Source organism: Tachyglossus aculeatus, chromosome 15 (genome assembly GCF_015852505.1).
Source record: "Tachyglossus aculeatus isolate mTacAcu1 chromosome 15, mTacAcu1.pri, whole genome shotgun sequence".
In the NCBI taxonomy this organism is placed as follows: Eukaryota; Metazoa; Chordata; class Mammalia; order Monotremata; family Tachyglossidae; genus Tachyglossus; species Tachyglossus aculeatus.
The window spans coordinates 22,352,837-22,378,517 of record NC_052080.1 but is presented as its reverse complement, the minus strand read 5'-3'; the positions used below and the strand labels follow the sequence as shown (position 1 = coordinate 22,378,517).

Here is a 25,681-nt window from a genome sequence, read left to right as displayed (position 1 = left end):
CCGATTGGTTTACAGCTGAACTGACCACAACACAGAGCCAAGACTGCCCCACAGCACCATAATCCAGCAGGCAGTTGCCTAGGTAGTCACTACAGTGTTCACTCACCACGTTAGCCGACTTGTTTTTCAGGATCCCTACTGAGTCTGTCCACCTTGTAGAGAGCCTCTGATTCCTTATGTTTGGAAACCTTCATTCCCAATGTCAGAATTCCATCGGAGAGTCACATACTTGCACAGAAGTATGGAGGATTCTCCAAGTGTCCCGATTCCCAAACCCAAGGTCTTCCAACAGAAGACCTTTACTGTCCATTAACACATAACTGATACTCCAACGGAAAACTTCTTGGCGCTTACCATAGAGACTCCCAGTGGGAAAAAAATTAGCTGTGAGATATCCAAGCGTAATAATGAAAAGGAGAAGTTTGTTTGGAAAGGGCAGTTAACACAGGTGGTTTATGATGAACATACAGTGATAAAGTTGTCGCCATAAAGCCATTTAGACATTTGGGCTTGGGAACCTGGGGTTGAATTGTGGTGTGGGAAATTTAGGATCCCAGAATTGGTGGTTATATCTGGTGAGGGTAAAGAACTGGTGGATTATGACATTTAGAAATATAGAATGATTGGCTGTCTACAATGAGCTTGAGATGGAGACCCAGATTAATGGTTGTCTTTTACATTCATTTGTTTGGTATTTAAAGACATGTCGTTCCAATGCCTGGTGGAGGAGCATGGTAGTGGAGCAGTGAAGCAGCATGGCCTGGTGGTAAGAGCACAGGCCTGAGAATCACAGGTAATGGGTTCTAATGCCGCCTCTTCCACATGACTGCTGTGTGACCTCGGGCAAGTCACTTAACTTTTCTGTGCCTTTTACCTCATCTATAAAATGGGGATCAAGATTGTGAGCCCCTTGTGGGTCATGGACTGTGTCCAACATACCCCAGCCCTTAGAACAGTGCTTGACATAGAGTAAACGCTTAATAAATACCACAATTGTTATTATTACTGTTATTAGTAAGTGCTTAACAAATACCATTATTTTATATTCAGTGGAACTGAAGGGAATGTTTAAAAGCAATCTGATTTCCTTTACCAGGTAGCCCTAGTAGATTTTCTACCTGTAAGGTTATTGAACACCAGAGCACATGAACCAGGCCCTATGTGAAATCTACTATCCTTGATATCTTTAAAAATAAGATAAATTTCCATCTCCCTGGGATGAGTTAGATGGAATCTCCTGGAAGCAAGACAGTGAATTAGATGATTTTCAGAAGTCCTAGGTGCAATTAGTACAGAAGATTAACGTTTTTATTAGATATATATATATATATTTAATACAAATTATAGTTGCGAGCTTCGCTTCTCATCCATCATACTCTCAGCACCAGAAATATTCTTAATTGAGGCTTAATCTCAAAGGAAGATTTGGTTCTTTAGGAAGCTTGAGAATACCTAATAACTTGGTTCTTTAGTGATACTGTCCTTCCACCTTCCCAGATAGACAGCACTCGTTAGGTATCTGTTTACCCCAGAATTTCTTTCTGTGAGGTACTTGCAGTTAAAGTAAGGTGTCACACTTATGTAAGATAAAGATGATAATAGGTTTTGGTAGAAGTACCATTAACCTTTCAGTGGACACTCTGGTTAATTGAATGCTATCCCCACAGTATGGTTAGCTAACTCATTTTAAAACCAGGTTTGTGTTACTTTAAAAAAAAAACAAAAACTTTCAAGTGTTTAGTTTGTGCCAGTATATGTTCGAGCAGCAATTGCAATATTACATTTTTGGTTGGAAGTATAATTGACGTGAATCTCATTAAAGAGGGGAAGCGTTTGATGGGGCATTGGTGTCGAATTAATGTGTATACTGTTCTGCCAAGAGGTAATCCTATTTTGTCTTAAAGATATAATTTTAGATGATATTGCACTGCCACCATAGACATTCCAAAACACATATTGAATGTGCAGGCTCTCTTGATTCGTGCCAGTTCTTGTTCAGTTCAAAAAGTCGTGGTTGCCTTGCAAGTTAATGTAGTTGATGAAGGTAACTTTGAACGGTGTAAAGACATTATTAAGGCCTTTGCTTTGTAATAGCCTTAGATTCTTTTTTTTTTCCCCATCATGGGCCACTCCTACTGCTAAGGGGGAAAATACATTCCTGACAGCAGTAATTGTCAATCCAGCAATTAAGGAAGGAAAAAAAAACCTTCCTTCATGCTACACTAACTTACAAGGAAAACCACAGCTTGTGAAGAGGCTTTCCAGTCCATCAGAAACACTTGGACCTTTAATCTGAAATGTAGAAAATAAATCATTATGTAATGAAATGCCATCTACTTTTAGTCCTGGAGCAAGAGAGAGAGAGAGAGGATGTGTGTGTGGTGTGTGTGTGTGTCTGTGTGTGTGTGTGTACGTGTGTGTGTGTGTCTGTGTACGTGTGTGTGTGTGTGTGTGTGTGTGTGTATGTGTATACACCCACAGAAGTCTAGGGTCCTGGTAATTGGGGCAGGGAAAGCAGTGGGGCTGCGGGGGTGCAGGTAGCACAGGAAATGTTTGGAAGTTTGAGGAGTGATATGAGGCCATGGAATCCCAGTTTTGCCTGTCTTTTCCTGACATGCTTCTCCCCAACTGCCCCCAATACAGCTTTCTTTCTCTTGCCCCACTCCCACTCTTTCCACTCTCCCTCTTCTCCGGTGGGAAGTGGGAAGACAGATGCTAATTGATCAGAAACTCTAGTATTTATTGAGCACTTACTGTGGACAGAGCACTGTACTAAGTGCTAGGGAGAGTTTGTAATATAATTGTAAATCACAGCTGTGTATGGGAATTGTTCATGTTTTAAGGAAAGATCGCCCAACTATCATTACAGTAAGTGTTTAACAAGTACCAGTCTAGAAAGTATTAAAAGGTTTCTCTCAATCAGGTATCATTTAATTGTATTAGATCCTGTGCCAAAGGTAATGTCAGTCAGTCAATGAATCAGTGGTATTTTTTAAGTGCTTACTGTGTGCAGAGTACTGAACTCTAAGTACTTGGGAGAGTACAGTACAATAGAGTTGGGAGGTATGTTTCCTGCCCATGCCTAGTTTACAGTGTAGAGGGGGAGGCAGACATTAATGTAAATAAATAATTCACAGATATGTGCCTACGTGCTGTGGGGCCGAGGGTGGGGTGAATACCAATTTCCCAAAAGGCACAGATCCAAGTGCAATATCATTCATGTTTTACTTTCTAACCTGAAATTTATAAGCTATTGTTTTCACTTATAGTGTGTCCAAACCTATTTATTTTAGGGCTCTACCACGGGAATGTGTTTTTTTGTCCAACACGCTTATTTGAATAGAAAGCTCTGTTTTGGCCATGGTGCCAAATAGGGTTAAGTCTGTTGCTCAGAGCGTCCCAACTTTGTTGTCTTTCCCAAGCACTTAGTACAGTGCTCTGCACAAAGAAATTGCTCCATAAATACCATTGACTGATGGATGGATTGAACTCCCAGGGGGTGGGTGATGTAAACAGAACAAACTGTCTGAGAGACAGGCCCTACAAATTTTGTCTCCAGGTCTGGTGGCAGCTATCAGTTTGATTCAGAGAGAGCATCTCAGTCACCGATAGCTCTCCTCTAGACTGTAAACTAATTGTGGGCAGGGAATGTGTCTGTTTATGGTTGTATTGTAGTCCCCCAATCACTTACTACAGTGCTCTGCACACAGTAAGCACTCAATAAGTATGATTGACTGACTGACTGTCTCTGCTACCATCTTAGAGCCGGCCAAAAAGGCCTCAGAGCCCGAGGTGAGTTTGGGAAGATGGGAGGAGGAGAGAAGGCTACCAGCATCTCCAGGCATCTGCTGTCAATCTTGCATTTGCCAGACAAATCAGTTAGCAGGCCCAAAAGAGCTATACCAATGGCCTTACGGTAGAAAGCCAAACCTACAAGTCTCAAGGTGAACCAAACTCATCATCAATCGTATTTATTGAGCGCTTACTATGTGCAGAGTACTGTACTAAGCGCTTGGGAAGGACAAATTGGCAACATATAGAGACAGTCCCTACCCAACAGTGGGCTCACAGTCTAAAATGGGGGGGAAGCTCAGTGGGAAGCTACTGGGTAGCCAGTATTTGGTCCCTGTGTCAGGGGATTGAAAATCAGGCCAGGATTATGTTGCCATTTTGTACTTCCCAAGCGCTTAGTACAGTGCTCTGCACACAGTAAGCGCTTAATAAATGCAATTGATTGATTGATTGATTGTTGCCACCATTAAGCAGGGACAGAATCCCCTCAGATCTGTGTTTCCCACCCACCGAATTTAGCCACCAAGTTCTCCTACTAAGTACATATTTTCAGTTTGATCTCATTTAACAGTTACCTAAAGCATTCTTGTGTTTCACAATTTAATGAGAACATTTTTTGAAATTGCAAGGTTTCCTGTAGTCAGTCAGGTCATCAATCCTATTTATTGAGTGCTTACTGTGTGCGGAGCATGGAGAATACAATATAACAATATAACAGACAAATATCCTGCCTCAAGGAGCTCACAGTCTAGAGGTGGGGGACAGTATAGTGCTCTCCACACAATAAGTGCTCGATTAATTATTGATTATTTGGTTACTCTGCCTAAAGGCGCTAAGACATGAAAACATCTGCACAGAATATATTCCCAGTCCAGTGAAATTCGGCTGGAGAAGTAGTCCTGAAATCCAACTGAGAGCCTTACCATAGAAACCCCTACGCATGTAAGTTTTGAGGTCGAGAGCTAACTGCAGTTCGTGCTTTAATAACTGGAGGGGACTTAAGAAACTTCAAACGGTAGCATGATGAATGTTTTTGACAATGCGTCAGCTGAACATTAGGCAGAATCTCTGTAAATCCTTTCATTCCAAGTGGTTTATATTGGAAGTTTTAAACTGTTCACTTCATAAGTATGCTCTGAGGTTGTCATGGCATTTCGGCATTTTCAAGATCCTCTTTATTTGGAGTGCATAATTTTTCTTATGTGGATGAGAAAGCGTGGTCTCACCCCAGTGACCTCTCACTTTTAAACCTGAAGTGAATTTGCTTTTTCATGCACCAGTAGTTTTATTTTAAGCTGGGTACTGTCTTTTTTAACTCCTGACAGTGTTATACCTGTGTGAATAATACAGGAACAACAGTCTGTAAGGTAACACTCTTTCAAATTGTATACTGATGACAACCCCACTGAATTTAGTAATAAGCAAAATTAGGTCTAATGGATCCAGTTAATGCAATTTGTTATTTTCTGTGATTCATCGAAAGGACAGCTTCATTCACCCTCTCATCTTATATTCCTTCCTTTCTGGCTTGTATCTTCTAACCCTCATTGTAGTGACACATATAATTGTTGAGATTGAATCTCCATTATAGAGAGCTAATTTTCATTCCTTGCATTTCAAATTCATTTAATTCTTAGTAGAAGTAATAGTATTATTGAGCAACCACTGAGTGCAGTAGTTGATTTCTGCTGAAGAATTTTAAGCATTAACTTGAAAGCATTGAATAACCAAAATAAAGGTTTATTTGTAAAATGAATCCAAAGGAAGAAAGTGAGGAGTCTGAGTACATTACTGAAAATAAAACAAAAAAAGTTTGGAGAATAGTGGTTCCACCACTTAAGTGAATAAAATAAATCATAGATAAAGAGGATAGAATAATGATAATCATTAGCATCAGTGAACATTATTAGACATCATATAGAACAGGGACTGTGTCCCATTCCGTTCTCCGTTGTCCTAGTACTTAGATTTGCACCCTTTATTTTTCCCTCCCTCCGCCCCTCAGCACTTATGGACATGTCCAGAATTTATTTATTTATATTACTGTCTCCCCCTCTAGACTGTAAGCTCATTGTGGGCAGCAAATGCACCTACCAACTCTATGTCATTATATTATACTCTCCGAAGTGCTTGAGAAGCAGCGTGGCCTCCTGGAAAGAGCCCATTTGGGAGTCAGAAGGACCAGAGTTCTAATCCTGCTCTGCCACCCGTCCGCTGGGTGACCTTAAAAATAGTAATAATTACGGTACTTGTTAAGCACTTTCTATGTACCAAGCACCGTTCTAAGGTAATCAGGTTGTTCCACAAGTGGTTCAAAGTCTTAATCCCCATTTTACAGATGAGGTAACTGAGGCACAGAGAAGTGCCTTGTCCAAGGTCACAGCCAAAAGTCACACAGCTGACAAGCAGCGGAGCCGGGATTAGAACCCACGACCTCTGACTCCCAAGCCCATGGTCTTTCCGCTAAGCCACACTGCTTCTCAATTTATCTGAGGCAAAGAGAAGTGAAGTGACCTACCCAAGATCACACAGCAAACAAGTGGTGGAGTCAGGATTAGAACCCAGGTCCTTCTAACTCCCAGATCCAGGCGCTATCCACTAGATCACACTGCTTGGGCAAGGCACTTCGCTTCTCTGTGCATTAGTTTTCTCATCTGTAAAATGGGGATTAAGACTCTGAGCCCCACGTGGGACATCAGCTGTGTCCCACTGGATTAGTTTGCATCTAACCCAGTGCTTAGTACAGTTCGGGGCACATAGTAGGAGCTTAACACATGCCATTATTATTATTATAGTGGTCTGCACACAGTAAGCGCTCAATAAATTCATTCAATCGTATTTATTGAGTGCTTACTGTGTGCAGAGCACTGTACTAAGCGCTTGGGAAGTACAAGCCGGCAACATATAGAGACGGTCCCTACCCAACCATGGGCTCAAATATGATTGTTTGATTGATTAACTGTTGTGCCCCTCCACTGCCTCCACCACTTGTCTGCTGTGTAACCTTAGGGCAAGCCACTTAGCTTCTCTGTGCCTCAGTTACCTCATCTGTAAAATGGGGATTAAGACTGTGAGCCCCACGTGGGACAACCTGATTATGTTGTATCTCCCCCAGTGCTTAGAACAGTGCTTGGCACGTAGTAAGTGATTAACAAATGCCATAATAATAATAATTATTATTATTGTGATTGTTGGTTGTCAACTTGTACTTCCCAAGCGCTTAGTACAGTGCTTTGCACACAGTAAGCACTCAATAAATACGATTGAATGAATGAAGGCTGCCCCTATTCCTAACAGGCTTTCTGATCAGGGGCCAACACCAGAGTTTTGGCTTAAACACCACCCTTCCTGACCTCAACCTTTGAAATATTTGAATGACTTGAATAGTGATTAGACCCAATTTCAATTTACCAAAGATAATGATAGATTTATTTAGCCGGAGCTGCTAGGACTCCCTCCTTGGAAGAACTGTTACCTAGCTACTTTGTTTTATATTGTTCCCTGGATTATTGATTTTGTAATTTGTTGTTTTGTATTCTACAGTTACTGTACTTATTCCTGGTTAGATTGTGTCTCATCTGTTTACTTTGTAATTACCTCACCATTTAACATGGTGCTTTGCACCTAGTGAGCATTTAAATGAAAGCCATTATTAGTGAGCATTTAAATGAAAGCCATTATTACTTCATAGACTATAACAACTCTCTGGTATGTTACCACGAGTTGCCTTTTGCTAAATAGTAGGTGAAAGGCAACACTTTGGAAGCTAATCATGTACATATGCATGCATAAATAATTGTAATTAATGAATATCCTCATTAGTACATATCTGCATTACTATATGATATGCATTTTATCAGAGTTTTTAATTAATGATAATATTAATGGTATTTGTTAAGTGCTTACTGTGTGCAAAGCACTGTTCTAAGCACTGGGGGATACAAGGTGATCAGGTTGTCCCAAGTGGGGCTCACAGTCTTAATCCCCATTTTACAGATGAGGGAACTGAGGCACAGAGAAGTTAAGTGACTTACCCAGAGTCACACATCTGACAATTGGTGGAGCGGGATTTGAACCCATGACCTCTGACTCCAAAGCCCGGGCTCTTTCCACTGAGCCACGCTGCTTCCCTAATAGTATTTCGATCAATTTGGGGGATCTTGGGAATACAATAATACACTCTGTATTATTTCCTGTGGGAAATTTTGCTTCAGTTAGAATTCTTTGGCTTAACACTTATTTTCATGGATTCAATTATGAGTGCTAACTGAGGTAGAGCAGTACATTCTGTTCCTGGGGCAATGAGTGAAGTTTGTAAGAGCAATCCGTTTAGTTATCCTGAAGTCTCATGAATAAAGTCTTGTTGGTCATTGCAAAGACCTAGCTGCTGCTGTTCTTAGTCTTGGCCCCTGACTGAAATTACCTGGGGCCGATTCGCCCCCTCTCTAGACTGTAAGCCTGTTGTGGGCAGGGCATGTCACTGTTTATTGTTGTGTTATACTTTCCCAAGTGCCTAGTATAGGCCTGTGCACACAGTAAGTGCTCAATAAATACAACTGAGTGATGGTTGAATTAATTCACAAGAGGGGCTGTATAGTTGGATGGGCAAGGGGTTATTACAGAGAAGGGAAGGACTTTGAATACTTGACTGTAAACTCCTTGTGGGCAGGAAATGTGACGACCAACTCTGCCGTAGTGTACTCCCCCAGGGCTTTGCGCAGTAAGTGCTCGGTAAATGCCATTGATGTGATGGATTGATTGATACATACAGGAAATCTACTAGTAGTTAAAGAATAAACTTGGATAATCAGAAGAGCGGTCTGTGTTTGGTTGAGGGTGCTTTTCCTCATATCGATAAATTAAGAGGTAGTTTGTTTAAACTTGCATATAAGCATAGGTGGCTCTGGGGATGTTTTTAATTGGGTGATTATTTTTGTTGTCTTCTGTGAAGGAAGTCCAGGCAGTATGGTTTAAGAAAAAGCACATGTCACTGGGAGGCAGGAAACCTGGGTTCTGGCCTCAGCTCTGCCATGGCTTGCTGTTAACCTCTTTGGATTGCAGTGTCCTCTTCTGTTAAATGGGGCCCATATTACCTGACTCTCCATATCTCACAGGTATGTTTTGAAGATAAAATGAGGTTATTGATATGACAGAGCTTTGAAACTTAAAAGCACTCTAAAAAAAACCAAGCCCCCCCCCCCCCCCCCAAAAAAAAGAGTTATTACAGCTTTTGGGCCCCAGGTAAAGGGGCCTTGGTGTAATAGAGGGATTAAAAACGTCAAACTTTGCCTGACGTTTTATAGAGACTAGGAAATATCTGTTTGCTTCTACCTGGAATCTCTGTTTAATCAAGAGAAACCCAAACTTTTATGTTGCCGAGGTCAGAGTGTTGGCTATAGATTACAAAAGGAAAAATCATCTTTCTTCTTTGGAAAAAACAATCCTGTTGTTTTGACATAGACCACAGAACTTTTGCCTTTTGTATTGAATCAGAAGCCTAATGAGTACTGTAGCAAGAGCTCACAACAAAGCATAATTTCTGGGGTGTATGGTGTGTGGCAATAACAACTAGAAAGTTCCCACCACGCAGGAATTTTGCCATACGTGAACAACTAACATATGTATTGGGTTAAGCTGAGTAAGTTTTCCCTTTCTTTACCCCAAGAGCAAGAGCAGCAGCCTGGTGGCTGAGGTTTAAAAAAAAAACATTCATTACTCGAAATACGAAAGGAAAAAAGATCAAATGTAGCTTCTCCCTACAACCCCCACAAAATAAAACACAGCTATGTGATTGTGATACACGGAGCACATTAGTGGTTTTCTGTAGTGACAATTCTAGCTTTCTTGAAATATGTAGTAGGAACTCATTCTTCTTTTCCATAGAATTACAAAGGAAACTTCATAGCTCATGTTCTTAGCTAATCTGGGGAAGTTTAAAGGAAGAGGCCTTTCAACTGAATGAGTGATTAGAACTGAATTTTCAGAGTACTTGCAAAACTTTGGGTACTAGGTTTAGGCCTACTTTATCTTTTGAGAAAAAATAAGTGAGACCACCCAGTCAATCATTGGTATTACTGAGCACTTACTATGTGCTTGAGAGAATATAATAGATTTGGTAGATAAGACACTGCCCTCAAGGAATTTTCAATCCAGTGGTAGTTTACTAGCTAGGACAACCCTTTTTTATGGTATTTGTTAAGTGCTTACTATTAGCTATTCTAAGTGCAGGGGTAGATACAAGGTAACTGTCTATCAGGTTGGACAAAATCCCAGTCCCACATAGGGCTCACAGTCTAAATCGGAGGGAATACAGTCTCCATTTAAAAGGCTGGAGATCCCAAGTGGCCTGCCCGACAGAATTCCTGTTGCCTCAGGTTGAGGCTGGGATGCAAGTAATGCTATTTGAACCTTGGTAGACATTAATAAAAAGTTAATTAAACTTTCCAATTAGAGTGGCCATCATTTCTTCATTCTACCCCTGTAATTAATACTGCCTCACTTTGGCTGTGCAGTTTTAACGGGCCTCATTTCCATGTAATCTGCAGACCAAAAGTCAGAAGAAACTAGATGTGCTCCAAGAGGTTATAATATGTATGCTCTTATTTTTCAGAAAAATGTTTTTTTCACCACGACATGTATTTCAGAATATGAAGATGCTATAAATATTTAGGAATATATCCACCCTTATCTCTTTTCCCTAACTCACCCCACTCCCTTTCTTCCTTCCCTTTATTCCCTGAATATACTTCGGAACCCTCTTTACTCCCATACCTGGATTTGTAGTGTAATCCGTCGATCGATTGATCAGTGGGATTTATTGAGCCTTAGTGTGTGCAGAACACTGTACTAAACTCTCCTGCCCTAAACAGTACATTTAAATTTAACCTGTTGCCATTGTGAAAAGTCACTTCATTTTTTCCAATTCTTTACTTATAGTTTCAACAACACTACTAGAGTTTGATCAGTCGATTACTTTTTAGAGTGTTTTGAATCCTTTAGCTACAAAGTACTCTTGCTTTATACCTTGTGTGGAAGGGGAAAAAGAATCTACTGATTGCTGCTTGTTTCTGCATTTTCTCCTTTTCTTCTTCATCCATCGCCATTATCTTCAACACAAAAATCAGTGTTTTATCATCCTGTAGGGTAGCATTTCATGAGTCGGTTTTTATGGAATATTGTCTTTTTTTTGTCTGGTGTAAGCAGTTTCCCATTTATTCAGTTACTGTCATCCCTGTGTATCCAGGTAATTTTCTCAGAGAGATGTTCTAAACCTTTTTATTGTTAACTAGGCTAGATTTAAATACTGGTTACAGGAAATGGTAACTTAAGGAATATTTTAGGTTGAAGTCCAGGTATCAAATGTCATGATAGTATCATTTTATACTATGGGATTTTTTTCCAAGTCTACCCAAGAGCAAATTATTATATTCACAGGTGTCAGACATCAGCATATTGGCAACCGAAGCAAAGTATGGTGTATTGTGAAGAATTCATTAAAATTAAGTGTGTTTACAGTACAGTTTTCATTAATTACTGCCATTATTTTTGTCAAATCAACCTATTTTTGCCGGAGTTGTACCTCTCTATCCCCTCCTCCTTGTTCCGGTAAGGCTTATTATCTCATTTACATTTTAAGGGCTTTATAAAGTGTAGGATATCAGGCTCAGGAAAGCAAAACATTTTATTTCTTTGTTCTCAGGCCAGCACAAAGCATTCCCAAGGTTAGGTATGGTGTAGTCTTTCAACAGTAAACTTGTTTACATGGCATTTAGAACCCTCTTTAACTGGAAAAAGACTGCCTTTTAAGCCTAGATGCAGCTGAACTTGTCAAAAAAAAAAAGGGGGAGGATGGGGGGCAGCGGGGTATCTTGGGTTGTACCTGAAAGTTTTTGCCTCACACCGGGTCATGTTTTCCATTTATGCCCCAAAATTTCAGGCATCGTTCCTACATCACTGGGTGATTTTCTTACCAAGAAACTAAAAGATTGCAATTCTTTGGGGAGAATGTTAAATGTGGAGGTTTGAGCTGGGGTTTCCAGAACCCACAACTGCAAAAGTATATGCCTGATTGTGTCACTGACTGTAATTGTGGTAGGGATCTCCGCATAGCCTTCAACTGAATCATAAGGCCAGAACCCAAGTACTATAATGAATTTTCAGAATTTAAGACCGGACACAACTCTCGCAGGAAGTCATCATCTGCCATAACATTGTCGAGAGTGTTTTAGCACAATGGTTGTAGTTTCAAAGATGGGGGAAATTCCCAGTTGGCTTTCTAAACTCCGCCTTCTCTGTTTAACCATAAGCAAACTTCATTTTTTCACATCCTGGTGCGGCCTCAGACTAGCAAAACTATGCCTTACTTCATTCATCCATTCAGTTTCATTTATTGAGGGCTTACTGTGTGCAAAGCACTTGGAAAAAAATATGCACTGGGCCTAGGATACCAAACAGAGATATGGTGAAAACCCCGTTATGAATGACCAGACTGTTTAAATTAACATTTGATGTTTAAGCAGGATCAAACCAGTTATTTTAAGACTGATAATTTTTTTTTTGCATGAAAATGATCATCACCCTCCATTTTTGAATTGTGGAGATCAGAATTGAGTATTAGAGGACATCAGACTAACAAAAAAATGCTATGGGATTGAAATGGTTCCCATTAAGTAGCACTGACAGTTGTGACTGTTAATATAATTTTGCTGAGTGGCATTTGATTCCCTTTCCGTTCACTAGCTACTCCCCCTCTAGACTGTAAACTCCTTGTAGGCAGGGAACACGTCTACCAACTTTGTTGTTTCATACTCTCTTAAGCACTTAATACATTGCTCCTCACATAGTAAATGCTCAATGCACACCATTGCCTGAGTGATTGATTCCCCTTTTTGACAGCAGGCAAGGTAATAAAGGTAAATAAATACATTTATTTTTACTGTGTAAATGATAATAGGATCCTGTTAGGTAAATAGAGGGAACTTTATTTTGGAAACAGAGCACTTGTGATATTTCCCCGAGCTCACCTAAAGCAGAGATTATAAGACTATAAAAGGAAAAGGCATTAGGGAAATTTCAAGTTCATTTTCAGACCTGGTGAACTTTTTGGCACAACACCACATTAAATGTAATAAGAAAAAGGCAGCGGTGCTACAGGCTATTTCTTGGCAGCAGTTTCAAACATCATACAAAGGCACCTCATCAGTGTAGCAGTTTTATCCTGTAAATGATCTGAGCTGTGGGAAAGAACAGGCTTCGTCCTGAAAGAATTTTTGATAGTTGCTGATTCACTTAAGGGTATTTTACAGTGAGATTCAGGTGTAGTTCAGTTACTTTCACACCCTGTATTCTGCACAATTTATTATGGAACCTCATCGACTCTGGCCTGTCCAGCTATTGCAGGAAATCTGAAGACATCCACTTTACTTGGGATTGTTAGGGGGGCTTTTTGGCTCAACTTTTAATGTCAAGTGTAAACAGTGCAATGATACTGAGCACAGTTCCCTTCTAAATCCCAGACCCAAATCTGTCATGCCTTTGTGGATTGATACAGTTAATCTTTGCCCACTTCTTAAAGGCTTCTGTCCCCCTATAGATCCAAGTTGCCAAAGTATTGAACCCACTGCTTTACATCATTGCCCCATCCCCAATCCTACAGCACTTATGTACATATCTTTAAATTATATCTTATAAATGATTTATTTATTCATATTAATGTCTGCCTTCCCCTCTAGACTGTAAACTCATTCTAGGCAGGAAACGTGTCTGCTAATTCTATTGTATCGTGCTCTCCAATGTGGTTATTACAGTGCTCTGCACATAGTAAGTGCTCAGTAAATACGATTGATTGATTGATCTTCTTTGACTAAATCTAATGTTGGAGTTGCATGCAATGTGTTTATTCAACAACAGAGGTGCCAAATTGTGTATGTGTGTTCTTTTTAATGGATTCCATTTGTGGTGTTTGCACAAGCCTTTTATAATTGCAAGTATCTCTTCCGTGTTTCTTGCTCATCGTAGCCATGGTCAGGTATCAATCAATCAATCAATCAATCGTATTTATTGAGCGCTTACTGTGTGGAGAGCACTGTACTACACGCTTGGGAAGTACAAGTTGGCAAAATATAGAGACAGTCCCTACCCAAGTGTAGTGGAGCTATACATCAATTAATCATATTTATTGATCACTTACTGTGTGCAGAGCATTGTACTAAGTGCTTGGGAGAGTACAATACAACAGTGTTGATAGACGGGTTCCCTGCCCACAAGGAGCTTACAGTCTAGAGGGGGAGACGGACATTACTGTAACCACGTGAATTATGGATATATGAGGCCGAGGTTGGGGTAAATAAAGACGACAAATCCAAGTGCAACAGGGAGAGAGTGTAGGGGAAAAGAGGGATTAGTCGGGGAAGGCCTCTCGGAGATGTAATTTTAATAAGATTCTGAAGATGGGGAGAGTGGTGATCTGGTCCGATAAGAGAACTTTTATAGAACTTGTATATAAAGTTTTATAGAATTCCAGACCAGAGGCAGTACTTGGGAGAAGGGTCGGCGGCGAGACGAATGAGATCTTCCTATTGACTCATTTGGCAAAACCTGGTTACTCCTAAACCATACTCATTTCATGTATCCATTCCTATGATTTCAGGCTTTACAAGACAAGCTGGAAAACTGTAGCAGTCAGGTGCGGATCACTGAGAAAAAGCTTCACCACAAGGAGCTGGAATCACAGGAACAGGTGCACATTCTTTTCGATTCAATTTTCCTTCGGGGCAAAGAGGGCAAACGGTGCTCTTAAATATGGAATATTTCTATCTTGGAGATGCAACCCGTGATTGGCACTGAATTTTCTGCCATTCTGCTATTAAAAGAGAATTAATGGTGTGAATCTTATGGTACCTTAGGGATCACCGCGTCTATTTTCACGTGACAGTATTACTTTCACTTCAGTCATTTATATAGCGTTACTCACTGATTTTGTTGATTTGTACAAACTAATCTCTAATTTGACATCAGTGAAGCTTGGCTCTTTATGACTCATTATATGCATGCATTATTTCTCCATTGGGTTTGCCAGTGATTTCTTAACACCACCAGATTTCTTCTAAAGCACTATAGTTTTGAAATCATAAAGGCATAACTTTAAGTTTACTCCATTTGTTTCATTGTGAAACTGCATTATTAGGGCAAATAGAAATCTGATCAAGGCAGATGACATGAAGCTAATGATGTAAATATCAAAGTAAACATTTTCAGTCCACTGAATCATAACATCATAATCCGGTGCCATACTGTAAAGAGTCAGCTGGGCCATGATACATGTTTTCACTGCACATTCTGAAAGTTTTCCTTAGTGGAAAGGTCTGCAAGAGCAGTACCTCTGTTTTATAGGGGAACTGATTCTACTGACTTTAGGGGAAACTCAAGATTATCCCTAGGTGACTTCCATGTTTTGGTTTCTATATTGATCATTTGTGTATAGGGAAGGCAAATGTTAATGATAAAGCCTTCAAAGACAGTTTATCTGAGTCTTAGGACAGTGTTTATATTTGTCTAGTAATGAAAACGTAGCATGGAACATTGCTTGGGCTTTAAAATACCTGTGCTACCTCTTGTCTTGTCTACCTAGGCCTCTTCATTTCTTTCAGCCTCGGCTTATAGTCTTCTGCCTCTTGACGCTCTACCTTTGCCTCGCAGTCTCTGTCTATGTGGTCTTTCTGCCCCCTTGGAAACTCTTATTTCTTTCTTACAAATCAGGCACAGGGAAAAATTAGGCGGTGGAGGCAATTACACAAATAAACATGGTATATCTGTGCTAACTCTGTTGTACTGTACTTTCCCAAGTGCTTGATAGAGTGCTCTATCTATCTAGAGTAGCCACTCTTGAAAAAAAGTGACCAACAATATGGCAAATGAAGAAGCAGCATGGCCTAGTGGATAGAGCATGGGCTTGGAAGTCAGAGGTCGTGGGTTCTAATGCCGGCACTGCCACTTATCAGCTGTGTGACTTTGGGCAAGGCACTTAACTTCTCTGTGCCTCAGTTCCTTCACCTGTAAAATGAGGGTTTAGACTGTGAGCCCCATGTGGGACAACCTGATTACCCTGTATCTACCCCAGCACTTAGAACAGGGCTTGGCACAGAGTAAGCATTTAACAAATACCATCATTATTATTATTATTGAGTGCTCACTATGTGCAGAGCACTCTATCAAGCACTTGGGAAAGTACAGTACAACAGAGTTAGCACAGATATACCATGTTTATTTGTGTAATTGCCTCCACCGCATAATTTTTCCCTGTGCCTGATTTGTAACAAAGAAATAAAAGACAATTTTTATACACGGTGATAGTGATAGTCGCCCATACCCAGGGTAATAAGAGGAGAAGGGTCTTAACACACTGATATCACTGATATGCAGACTCCACTGGGGAGGGAGCTTTATCTTTGAAATTTGGAATAAAAAATGGAAAAGGGATGGAGAGTTAAATAATTGAGTACCTATTGTATGCAGCACATGATAAAAGTAAGGGAGCCTGTCTCACCTGCCCTCTTACCTTTCTCTTTCTTCTCCCTTTCTGTCCTCCTTTTTCTTCTTTTCTTAATCCATCAAGCAGTGGTATTTATGGAGCACTTACCATGTTCAGATCACTGTGCTGAGTGCTTGGGAGAGGACAGTACAACAGAATTAGCAGATACGTTCCCTGCCCAAAACGAGTTTACACTCTAGAGTGAGCTTACATTTTGGAGGGGGAGATTCACATGAGTATAAATAAATAGATTAAATTATGGCTATGTCCATAAGTGCTATGAGGCTAAGGGAGGAGTGAATGAAGAGCGCAAATCCTAGTGCAAGGGTGATGCAAAGGGAGTGGGAGAAGAGGTATTGAGGGCTTAGTTGGGGAAGGCCTCTTGGAGAAGTTGCGTTTTTAATAAGGCTTTGAAGGTGGGGATAATACTCATCTCTTAGATATAAAGAGAGGGAGTTCCAGGCCAGTGGCAGGATGTGGGCGAGGGTGGGTGGCGAGATTGACAAGATCGGGATACAGTGGCATCAGAGGAGCGAAGTGTGAGGGCTGGGTTATAGTAGAAAATCAGGGAGGAAAGGTAGGAGGGGACAAGGTGATTGCTTACTTTAAAAAAGCCAATGGTAGTGAGTTTCTGTTTGATCAATCAATTGTTTTTATTGAGTGCTTACTGTGTGCAGAGCACTGTACTGAACACTTGGGAGAGTACAGTATAACAGAGTTTGTTGCAGAGGTGAATGGACACCCACTGGGAACTCTTGAGCAGTGGGGAAACATGAACTGTTGAATGGCCGTGTAGAAAAATTCATTAATTCATTCAATTGTGTTTATTGAGTGTGTACTGTGTGCAAAGCACTGTAGTAAGCGCTTGGAAGAATACAATATAACAACAAAAGATACAGTCCTGCCCACAGTGACCTCATGGTCTAGAGGGGGAGACAGACATTAATAATATACATTAATTACAGATATATACATATGTGCTTCTAGACTGTGAGCCCGCTGTTGGGTAGGGACCGTCTCTATATGTTGCCAACTTGTACTTCCCGAGTGCTTAGTACAGTGCTCTGCACACAGTAAGCGCTCAATAAATACGATTGAATGAATGAATGAAATGCTGTGAAGAATGCTCCGTGCAGCCGAGTGAAATACAGACTGAAATGGGGAGAGACGAGGGGCAGGGACGTCAGCAAGGAGGCTGACTCAGTAATCAAGGGGGATAGAATAACTGCTTGGATTTACATGGTAGCAGTTTGGATGGAGAGGAAAGGGCTAATGTGGCTGAGAAGTAAAATTCACCAGTTCTGGTCCTCCAGAGAACCAATTTTGAGTTTGGTGAGACAGGCAATTTTTAAGGCACCTATTCTAATCCCTTCCCCATTGAAAGTTAGCAGCACATTTCTAAGTTGAGCTGCTCAGTTTGGGTGTCTCCTTAAGGACAGCAACTGTGTCTTTTATATCTATGGTACATTCTCTCCTGCTTAATACGATGCTCTGCGCAAAGTAGGAGATTGCTGACACTGCCAGGGTGTCAGTGAATAATCCCTAGCATCTCTTTAGTGATTGAATGCCCAATATCTTGTATTGCCTAGTCCCTAGAGCCTTTATTTAGTGAAGGGAAGCGAGTGTCAGGAGCCATCAGTAGCTGGACAACAAGAGGTCCTTAAAGATGACAGACTTGCTCCCCAAAAGAAGTTTCGAGAAAGGCCAGGATTCATATGAGACAATCAGAGTAAATGGGAGATTGACAGTAAAGATGTGTCACTTTAATTCACCAGTATCAGCCATTTGTGTTGAAGGGTTCTCCCACGCAGTTCAGTACTTAAAATTATGATTTTTCTGTGTGTTTCTTTGTAGAGAAAGTGAACCAAAAAGCATTTTTCTTCAAGGCATCCAATTGTCTAAGCTCAGAGGTGCCTGCCAGAGTTTCCTCAGTTTTTCCATTTGTGCCAAGAGTTGGTAAAATTTTGCCCTGTCCCTATGCTTGGAATTCATGATACAGCTTCTAGAGCAAAAAACCTGAATATTTTGAAGGAAGGGGCTAAAGAGGATGGTTGAGAGTTGGGGGTAAAGGGGGACAACTCTCGTAGAATGGGATTGAGAATTTTAAAAAGACATTTTTAAATCGATGTTTAACCCCACTTTTGTCTAATGAGGGAGTAGGGCAGCCCAGGGAGCAGTGACCTGATTTCCCTCACATCAGTGACCTCTGGGAGCCTGGAGGGCATTGACTTTCTCTGTTTGTTTTGTGAAGTGAAAGTTGCTTCTCAAGGATTTTCCCCAGAGGTTTTCATCGGGGAAGAATTTCCATGGAAGAAAAACCTAGAGCAAAACTTTCATTTTGCCAGACGAGCAGGGAAAGCTGCGGCCCCAACACATTATGGCAGTCTCCAGGAGGCAACGGGAATCCATGGCTTACTGAATGACAGGCTGTCTGGTATCAACCACCAGTGGTATTTATGAAGCGCTTACTGTGTGCAGAGTACTTGGGAGAGTACAGTGTATCAGAGTTGGTAGACCTGTTCCCTGCCCACAAGGAGCTTACATCATCATCATCATCATCATCAATCATATTTATTGAGCGCTTACTATGTGCAGAGCACTGTACTAAGCGCTTGGGAAGTACAAATTGGCAACATATAGAGACAGTCCCTACCCAACAGTGGGCTCACAGTCTAAAAGGGGGAGACAGAGAACAAAACCAAACATACTAACAAAATAAAATAAATAGAATAGATATGTACAAGTAAAATAAATAGAGTAATAAATATGTACAAACATATATACAGGTGCGGTCTAGGGGATCGTGCCCATCACTGAAGTTTCCATTTTACCTTGGTCATGTCTGGGCGGGTAATGTGGGCCCGTGTCTGCTGTGTGACCTTGGGCAAGACACTTCACTTCTCTGTGCCTCAGTTACCTTATCTGTAAAATGGGGATTAAGACTGTGAGCCCCATGTGAGACATGGGCTGTGTCTAACTGGAGCTTGTATCTACCCCAATGCTTAGCACAGTGCTTGACACATACTAAGTGCTTAACAGATACCATCAACATCATCAATGGGCCTCACACCTGTTTCAGCTGGGCTCTCACCCTGCCCTATTTTTGTAACCCTGAAAATCACTGGGGGTTCAGGGTTTTTTGTGTGCATGTGTTTGTCTGTATTTTAAATCCTCAAAGCAATTTGGAAAGTCATTTTTAACTTCAGGGACCCTGTGTACATGAGCTTATCCCATTTATTTTGTTAGTATGTTTGGTTTTGTTCTCTGTCACCCCCTTCTAGACTGTGAGCCCACTGTTGGGTAGGGACTGTCTCTATATGTTGCCAGCTTGTACTTCCCAAGCGCTTAGTACAGTGCTCTGCACGCAGTAAGCGCTCAATAAATATGATTGATTGATTGATCTCTCAAAAGCAGTAGGGTTGGAGTGAATGATGGGACACTTCCCTCTGCTTCTCGTTGGCTGGACAAACAGAAACTCATTCAACAAAAACAGGGGCAGTAACAGTAGCTAGCTGCACATCAGCCAGTCAAGGAGTTGAGATTGGTGCAAAAGAGCAAATTGGAACTCTCCTCCTTGCTTTACCAAATATTATTGTCTTGATTCTGTGTGTATAAAGAATCAAAATCAGGATTGGCATATTACAAAGGGCAGTTTCCTAGGCTTTCCTTTAGTGCTTCAAAAAAGCTGAAGCTACTTCTGTTTCTCATTACGGGAGGTGGGGCGGGGGGGGAATCCTTGTGTTTTGATTCTGTAACAACAGAAAAAATGAATGAGGATTTAAAAAGTTTTGTTTCTAATTAAAAACAAAAGGCTGGTTCTCATCAGGACTTGTTGGGTGGTATCCTTAAAGCTCTTTGTTTGTCTTGTCTTTGACAGTCCCTCGTCTAACCCTGGGTCCCCAAGAGCGAGTGACAGAGCTAGAAAAACCTTAGAGAAGCAGTGTGGCCCAGTGGAAAGAGCACGTGCTTTGGAGTCAGAGGTCATGGGTTCATATCCCAGCTCCGCCAATTGTCAGCTGGGTGACTTTGGGCAAGTCACTTAACTTCTCTGTGCCCCAGTTACCTCATCTGTAAAATGGGGATTAAGACTGTGAGTACCCCGTGGGACAACCTGATCACCTTGTAACCTCCCCAGCGCTTAGAACAGTGCTTTGCACATAGAGCTTAATAAATGCCATCATTATTATTAGTAATAGTAGTAGTGCCGACTGCCACTTGCAAAGAGTTAACCCGTAGTTAATGAAATTCCATCACAGTCAATAATAGCAAAGTCCATTTTAAAAGGAGAAAGGATAAGAATGCCTTTGCCAAGGCATTCCCGGTATTTACCAACTCACAGCGTCGTTTTATTAACTCACCCTTCCCCAAAGGTAGTAAAACAAAATCGGCATTCCTTTCTACTTATCTGGCACAAATCATTGTTAATCCGGGCAAAATAAGGTGGGTGCACATACTTGACAGGAGACTCTCGCCCCTTCTCAGGTTTCTGAGTGTTCTAGCCGTGCTGCAGGGTAGAAATACCGAGGGGGATCGGGATGCATCTGTCCCGTTCCCGGCCCTGGGGTGGGTGTCCGAACATGAGGGAGCCCCTTTGGGTCCCCCTCTTCAATCAATTGGTGGTATTTACTGAGTATTCACTGTGTGCATCAGGCAGAAACTCCTCACCCTGGGCTTCAAGGCTGTCCATCACCTCGCCCCCTCCTACCTCACCTCCCTTCTCTCCTTCTACAGCCCAGTCCGCACCCTCCGCTCCTCCGCCGCTAATCTCCTCACCGTACCTCGTTCTCGCCTGTCCCGCCATCGACCCCCGGCCCACGTCATCCCCCGGGCCGGGAATGCCCTCCCTCTGCCCATCCGCCAAGCTAGCTCTCTTCCTCCCTTCAAGGCCCTGCTGAGAGCTCACCGCCTCCAGGAAGCCTTCCCAGACTGAGCCCCTTCCTTCCTCTCCCCCTCGTCCCCCTCTCCATCCCCCCCATCTTACCTCCTTCCCTTCCCCACAGCACCTGTATATATGCATATATGTTTGTACATATTTATTACTCTATCTATTTTACTTGTACATATCTATTCTATTTATTTTATTTTGTTAGTATGTTTGGTTTTGTTCTCTGTCTCCCCCTTTTAGACTGTGAGCCCACTGTTCGGTAGGGACTGTCTCTATATGTTGCCAATTTGTACTTCCCAAGCACTTAGTACAGTGCTCTGCACATAGTAAGTGCTCAATAAATACGATTGATGATGATAATGATGATGATGATGTGCAGAGCATTGTATTAGGGGCTTTGGACAGTTTAGACTTGGTAGTCATGTTCCCCGCCCACACGGGGCTTACAGTCTAGAGACCTCGTGTCCGGGGCCTGGGGTTTTAAAGGGCAGGTGGGATCAGGCACCTGACCTTCCTTCTTGTAGCCAAGTCCTCAAAGCCGGAAGCATTTCCCAGGCCGAGCCCTCCCAGCTTCCCACATCGTCGGTGGCCCAGACCGTTGTAGGTGGTCAGCTCTGCCAGGCTTTCTGGAGCTTTCTAAGCCACCTGGGCGTCCAGTTTCGGAAAACTTTTTTCCCAGGGCTAGGCAGAGGGCAGCTCTCCCCATGGCACACAGGAAGGCTTTTATTTGCACTTAGTACAGTACATTGCACCCGGGGAGGAGTGGGCTGGGCGGTTCTCAGTAAATGTTACTACTTTCATTGCTACTACATTTGCTCCCTGACCAGTTGAAGTGGGAACTTGGTATCCAAGGCACTTGGAGAGGGGCATTAACTCCTTCAGGCCTAGGTATGTACTCCCTCATGCCAACTATTGTATCCTTGCCCTTTTTTTTTCATTCCCAAAAGAGCTAATGCTTTCCCTCAGCTGACTTGCTCTCCAGGCGTGACTTAGGTTCTGGAAGACTGAGGTTCAATATATCTAAAGCTATCTTTGTAGTCCCCTGCTCCTCTTTAAAAAAACATCAGTCATCATCAAGGGGAGCCAAAGAATCTATTGCGTCACACACGGAGCTTTGGAAAGAGATGCCAAGGAGACAAAAAGTCGATGATGTACTATTCATTACTATTATTAATGGGAAAGATGGGTCTAATGTAGATTTCCAGGCCTTTAATTTCCATTTTCTGTAATGGATGTAAAAACAGGATGTTACTGAACACTACTAGCTTATTTGTAGTGAAATCCATTGAGCGGTACTAATTCCTCTGTTTTAGCCCAGAGCACATAATGAAAACAGCACTAGTAATTGCAACAGAAATGTAATTCAAAGGCATTTATTGAGTTTTCATGTTTTAACTTTATTATTATGGCTTGTTTAGGGTAATTTTTATAACCACTGTATATTTACAAAATTCAGCCCCATTCTTCAGTTCCCATGCCAACTAAGTACATTTGTTCCCAGGCAGCTGGTATGATACATCTTTCTCAAACATGACTTGTTATGCATTTAATGTTGACCACACCTTGTTCTCAGTGAAAGCTTAAATTCTCATTTCTTTGCTCAGCAGAGTATAAAGGCTGTGTGCTAAAATCCGTAGCCCGTCATTGTATAGCTTATAATTCAATTCGATCAGAAGATCTTCGTGGCAAACAAAACAAGTCAGAATGCTGACTTGGATCCCAAAAATATCAAAGTGAAGTTTTCCCTCTCAGGTTTAGATTCCGTTAGGGCTTTTGCCAATTACTAAAATGACTATTTTCATGGGAATGTGCTCAAAGTTGCCTGGGCTCTCCTTCCAGGAAAAAAAACAAACTTGCAGTATTTGTTAAGCTCTTACTGTGTGCCAGGCACTGTATTAAGCACTGGGGTGGATACAAGCAAATTGGGTTGGACACAGACCCTGTCCCACTTGGGGCTTACAGTCTCAATCCCCATTTTACAGATGAGGCACAGAGAAGTAAAATGACTAGTACAAGGTCATGCAGCAGACAAGTGGCAGAGCTGGGATTAGAACCCATGACCTGACTCCCAGTCCTGTGCTCTGTAGTAGTACTTATCTACTGCTGTTTTTTTCCTCATCCAAACAAAAAAATGCTGTTTTTTTCCTCATCCTCATAGCGATCCCTGTTTTCTTGAGGATCACTTTGCTGATAACTTTAGTGGATCACTGTGCCATGTGTGAGGGGGGTTGGAGGAGAGGGAGCCACTGGGCTCCCTGCCTATGTATTCCATGCTTCGGTCATATTTATTGAGCACTTACTGTGTGCAGAGCACTGCACTGAGCACTTGGGAGAGTACACTGTAACAATGAGCAGACACATTTCCTGCCCACAACAAGCTTACAGTCGAGAGGGGGGAGACAGACATTAATAAAAAAATATATAAATTACAGATCTGGACATAAGTGCTGTTCATTAGTCTGCTGGTGTCTCCAACCTCAGAGTCAACCAAGGGCTGCCTTCCTGCAGCTGTCTTTCCTGCAGTGTTGGGGTAGCACATCCTGCAGTGTTGGGGTAGCAATTCCTCCTCTTATAGTGGAAGCTTGTGGAGGAGCGGGAGAAGGAGGGGAATGGGTACAGAACTGCAGTACTCTGTTGATGACGTGGTTAGTACAGTGCTAAGCGCTTAGTACAGTGTTCTGCACACAGTAAGCGCTCAATAAATACGATTGTTGATGACGTGGTTGTCTGGGTGACCAGCGAGCCACTCCAGGCTCACATCAGGGGAGCCCTTCTCCTCACTTACCGTATCTGAAGGGAGTCGCAAAAAACAAATGATAGAATCAGGCGGCGGATCTTTTTCCCTCCTTAACTTCAATCTTTAACTGAAAAAAAGGGGACTGGGCCGCCACAGCACTTAAAGCGGTTGTCAAGTAGGCCGAACTGGCCGAGGTTTGATCTCTCCTACCAATCTTAACTCGGAATAATAAGAATAATCAAGCATTAACCTGGGTAATCAAATTCAGTCTCCCAGGAAGATAAAAAGGTGTGTGTATCCCCAGGCTGGATCCTATCAAGGCTTGCTTTTCTGGCAGCGGCTGTGGCTCTGAGTTCATGGAATCCAGTGAACAGCTGGAAAGAGGAAGTAAAGAGGAGATAAACACAGAGATGGTAAAAGAGGGTGGGGTGAGTCAGCATGGTTAAAAGGGACAGAGATGTTTGATGACTATTTCTTGTGCTGATCACGTACCCAAAAAGTATAAAATATTCTGAGAGGCCATTTATTTGGTGTTCTCTTTCTGCTGCAAGGCCAGTCAAAAAGGAAGAAATCTTTTGAGGTGCCGAGGTTTTGGCGGGGTTATTGAGATCGTTTGCTGCTGGACAAATGAGAGAGCCGAGTTATTGCAGAGAAACCAGACTCATTGCGTCAAGCGTTTAAACCAGATCTGGAAAGAGAGGGGTTATTCTCAAACAAAGAAAGATAAAAGCCACCAAGGCCTTTCCAGCGTAAACATTGTTAATGCAGATAACATTTGGGATTTATAAACACTAATTTAGAAGGATATATCTCCAAAACAAAAGATTATTACTACATGTCCATGAACAAATGATTGATTTAGTAAACCAAGTAGGAAAATAGAAAGCGTATGAATTATTGAGAAGTCTGATATAAAAAAGGCAGGCATTAGAAAGCTGTCAGAGGAATCCTTTAATTGATGGACATAGAATATATTGAGCAGCCCCAATGTGCTAGTCAAAGAACGGAAATGAAAAAAAAAACAGTTGGACTTTGTAATAAAATGAGACAAATAAGCAATAAACTGTAAGCTCCACTCTAGACTGTAAGCTCTTTGTGGGCCTGGATCGCATCTACCAACTCTGTTGTATTGTACTCTACCAAACGCTTAGTACAGTGCTCTGTATCCAGTAAGCCCTTAATAAATGCCACTGATTAATTGAAATAACATCCTGGATTCCTGCATCCCTTTTTTCTTCTTTCCTAGTTTGAATTACCACTACCGGTACCATTTTGTGCATATCTTTAAACTCTGTTGCTTCCCCTCACCTGAAGTTTATTTTAGTGTCTCCCTACCTTCCTCACTAAATTGTATGCTCCTTGAGGACAGGAATCTTGTCTACTGATTCTGTCTACTCTCTCAAGTGAGTAGAGCAGTGCTCCTCACTTAACTCTTGATTGATTTTTTTTTTTTCCTTGAAACCAGAGGACAGGAGTCTGTGTCAGCCATCCATTCCTCTAGACTGTAAACTCATTGGTGGCCAGGAATGTGTCTGCTAATAATGTTGTTTTGTACACGCTCAAGTGCTTAATATAATGGTCTGCACATAGTAAGTGCTCGATTAATGCTGTTGATTGATTAATTGATCCTGTGGCTGGTGGGTATCAATCAAATGAGCAGGTAAAGGTGACAATGGGGAATTATAGCTGCTGTCATATATTTCATTCATTCATCCAATTGTATTTATTGAGCGCTTAT

The 25,681-nt window shown here is 41.7% G+C and overlaps 1 protein-coding gene across 11 annotated transcripts in view; it reads left to right on the top strand.

Annotated features, from left to right (window-relative positions):
- CEP112 (centrosomal protein 112) overlaps window positions 1-25,681 on the top strand; it is a 348,495-nt gene that overhangs the window by 293,599 nt on the left and 29,215 nt on the right. For all 11 annotated transcript variants that reach the window (XR_005454199.1, XM_038757370.1, XM_038757364.1 and 8 more), the window contains one exon: window positions 14,441-14,530. Coding sequence is in view for 10 of the 11 variants with exons in the window: in XM_038757370.1 (XP_038613298.1) it covers window positions 14,441-14,530 (90 nt within the window). In the remaining variant the exon portion in view is untranslated. The remainder of the gene's footprint in view (window positions 1-14,440; window positions 14,531-25,681) is intronic.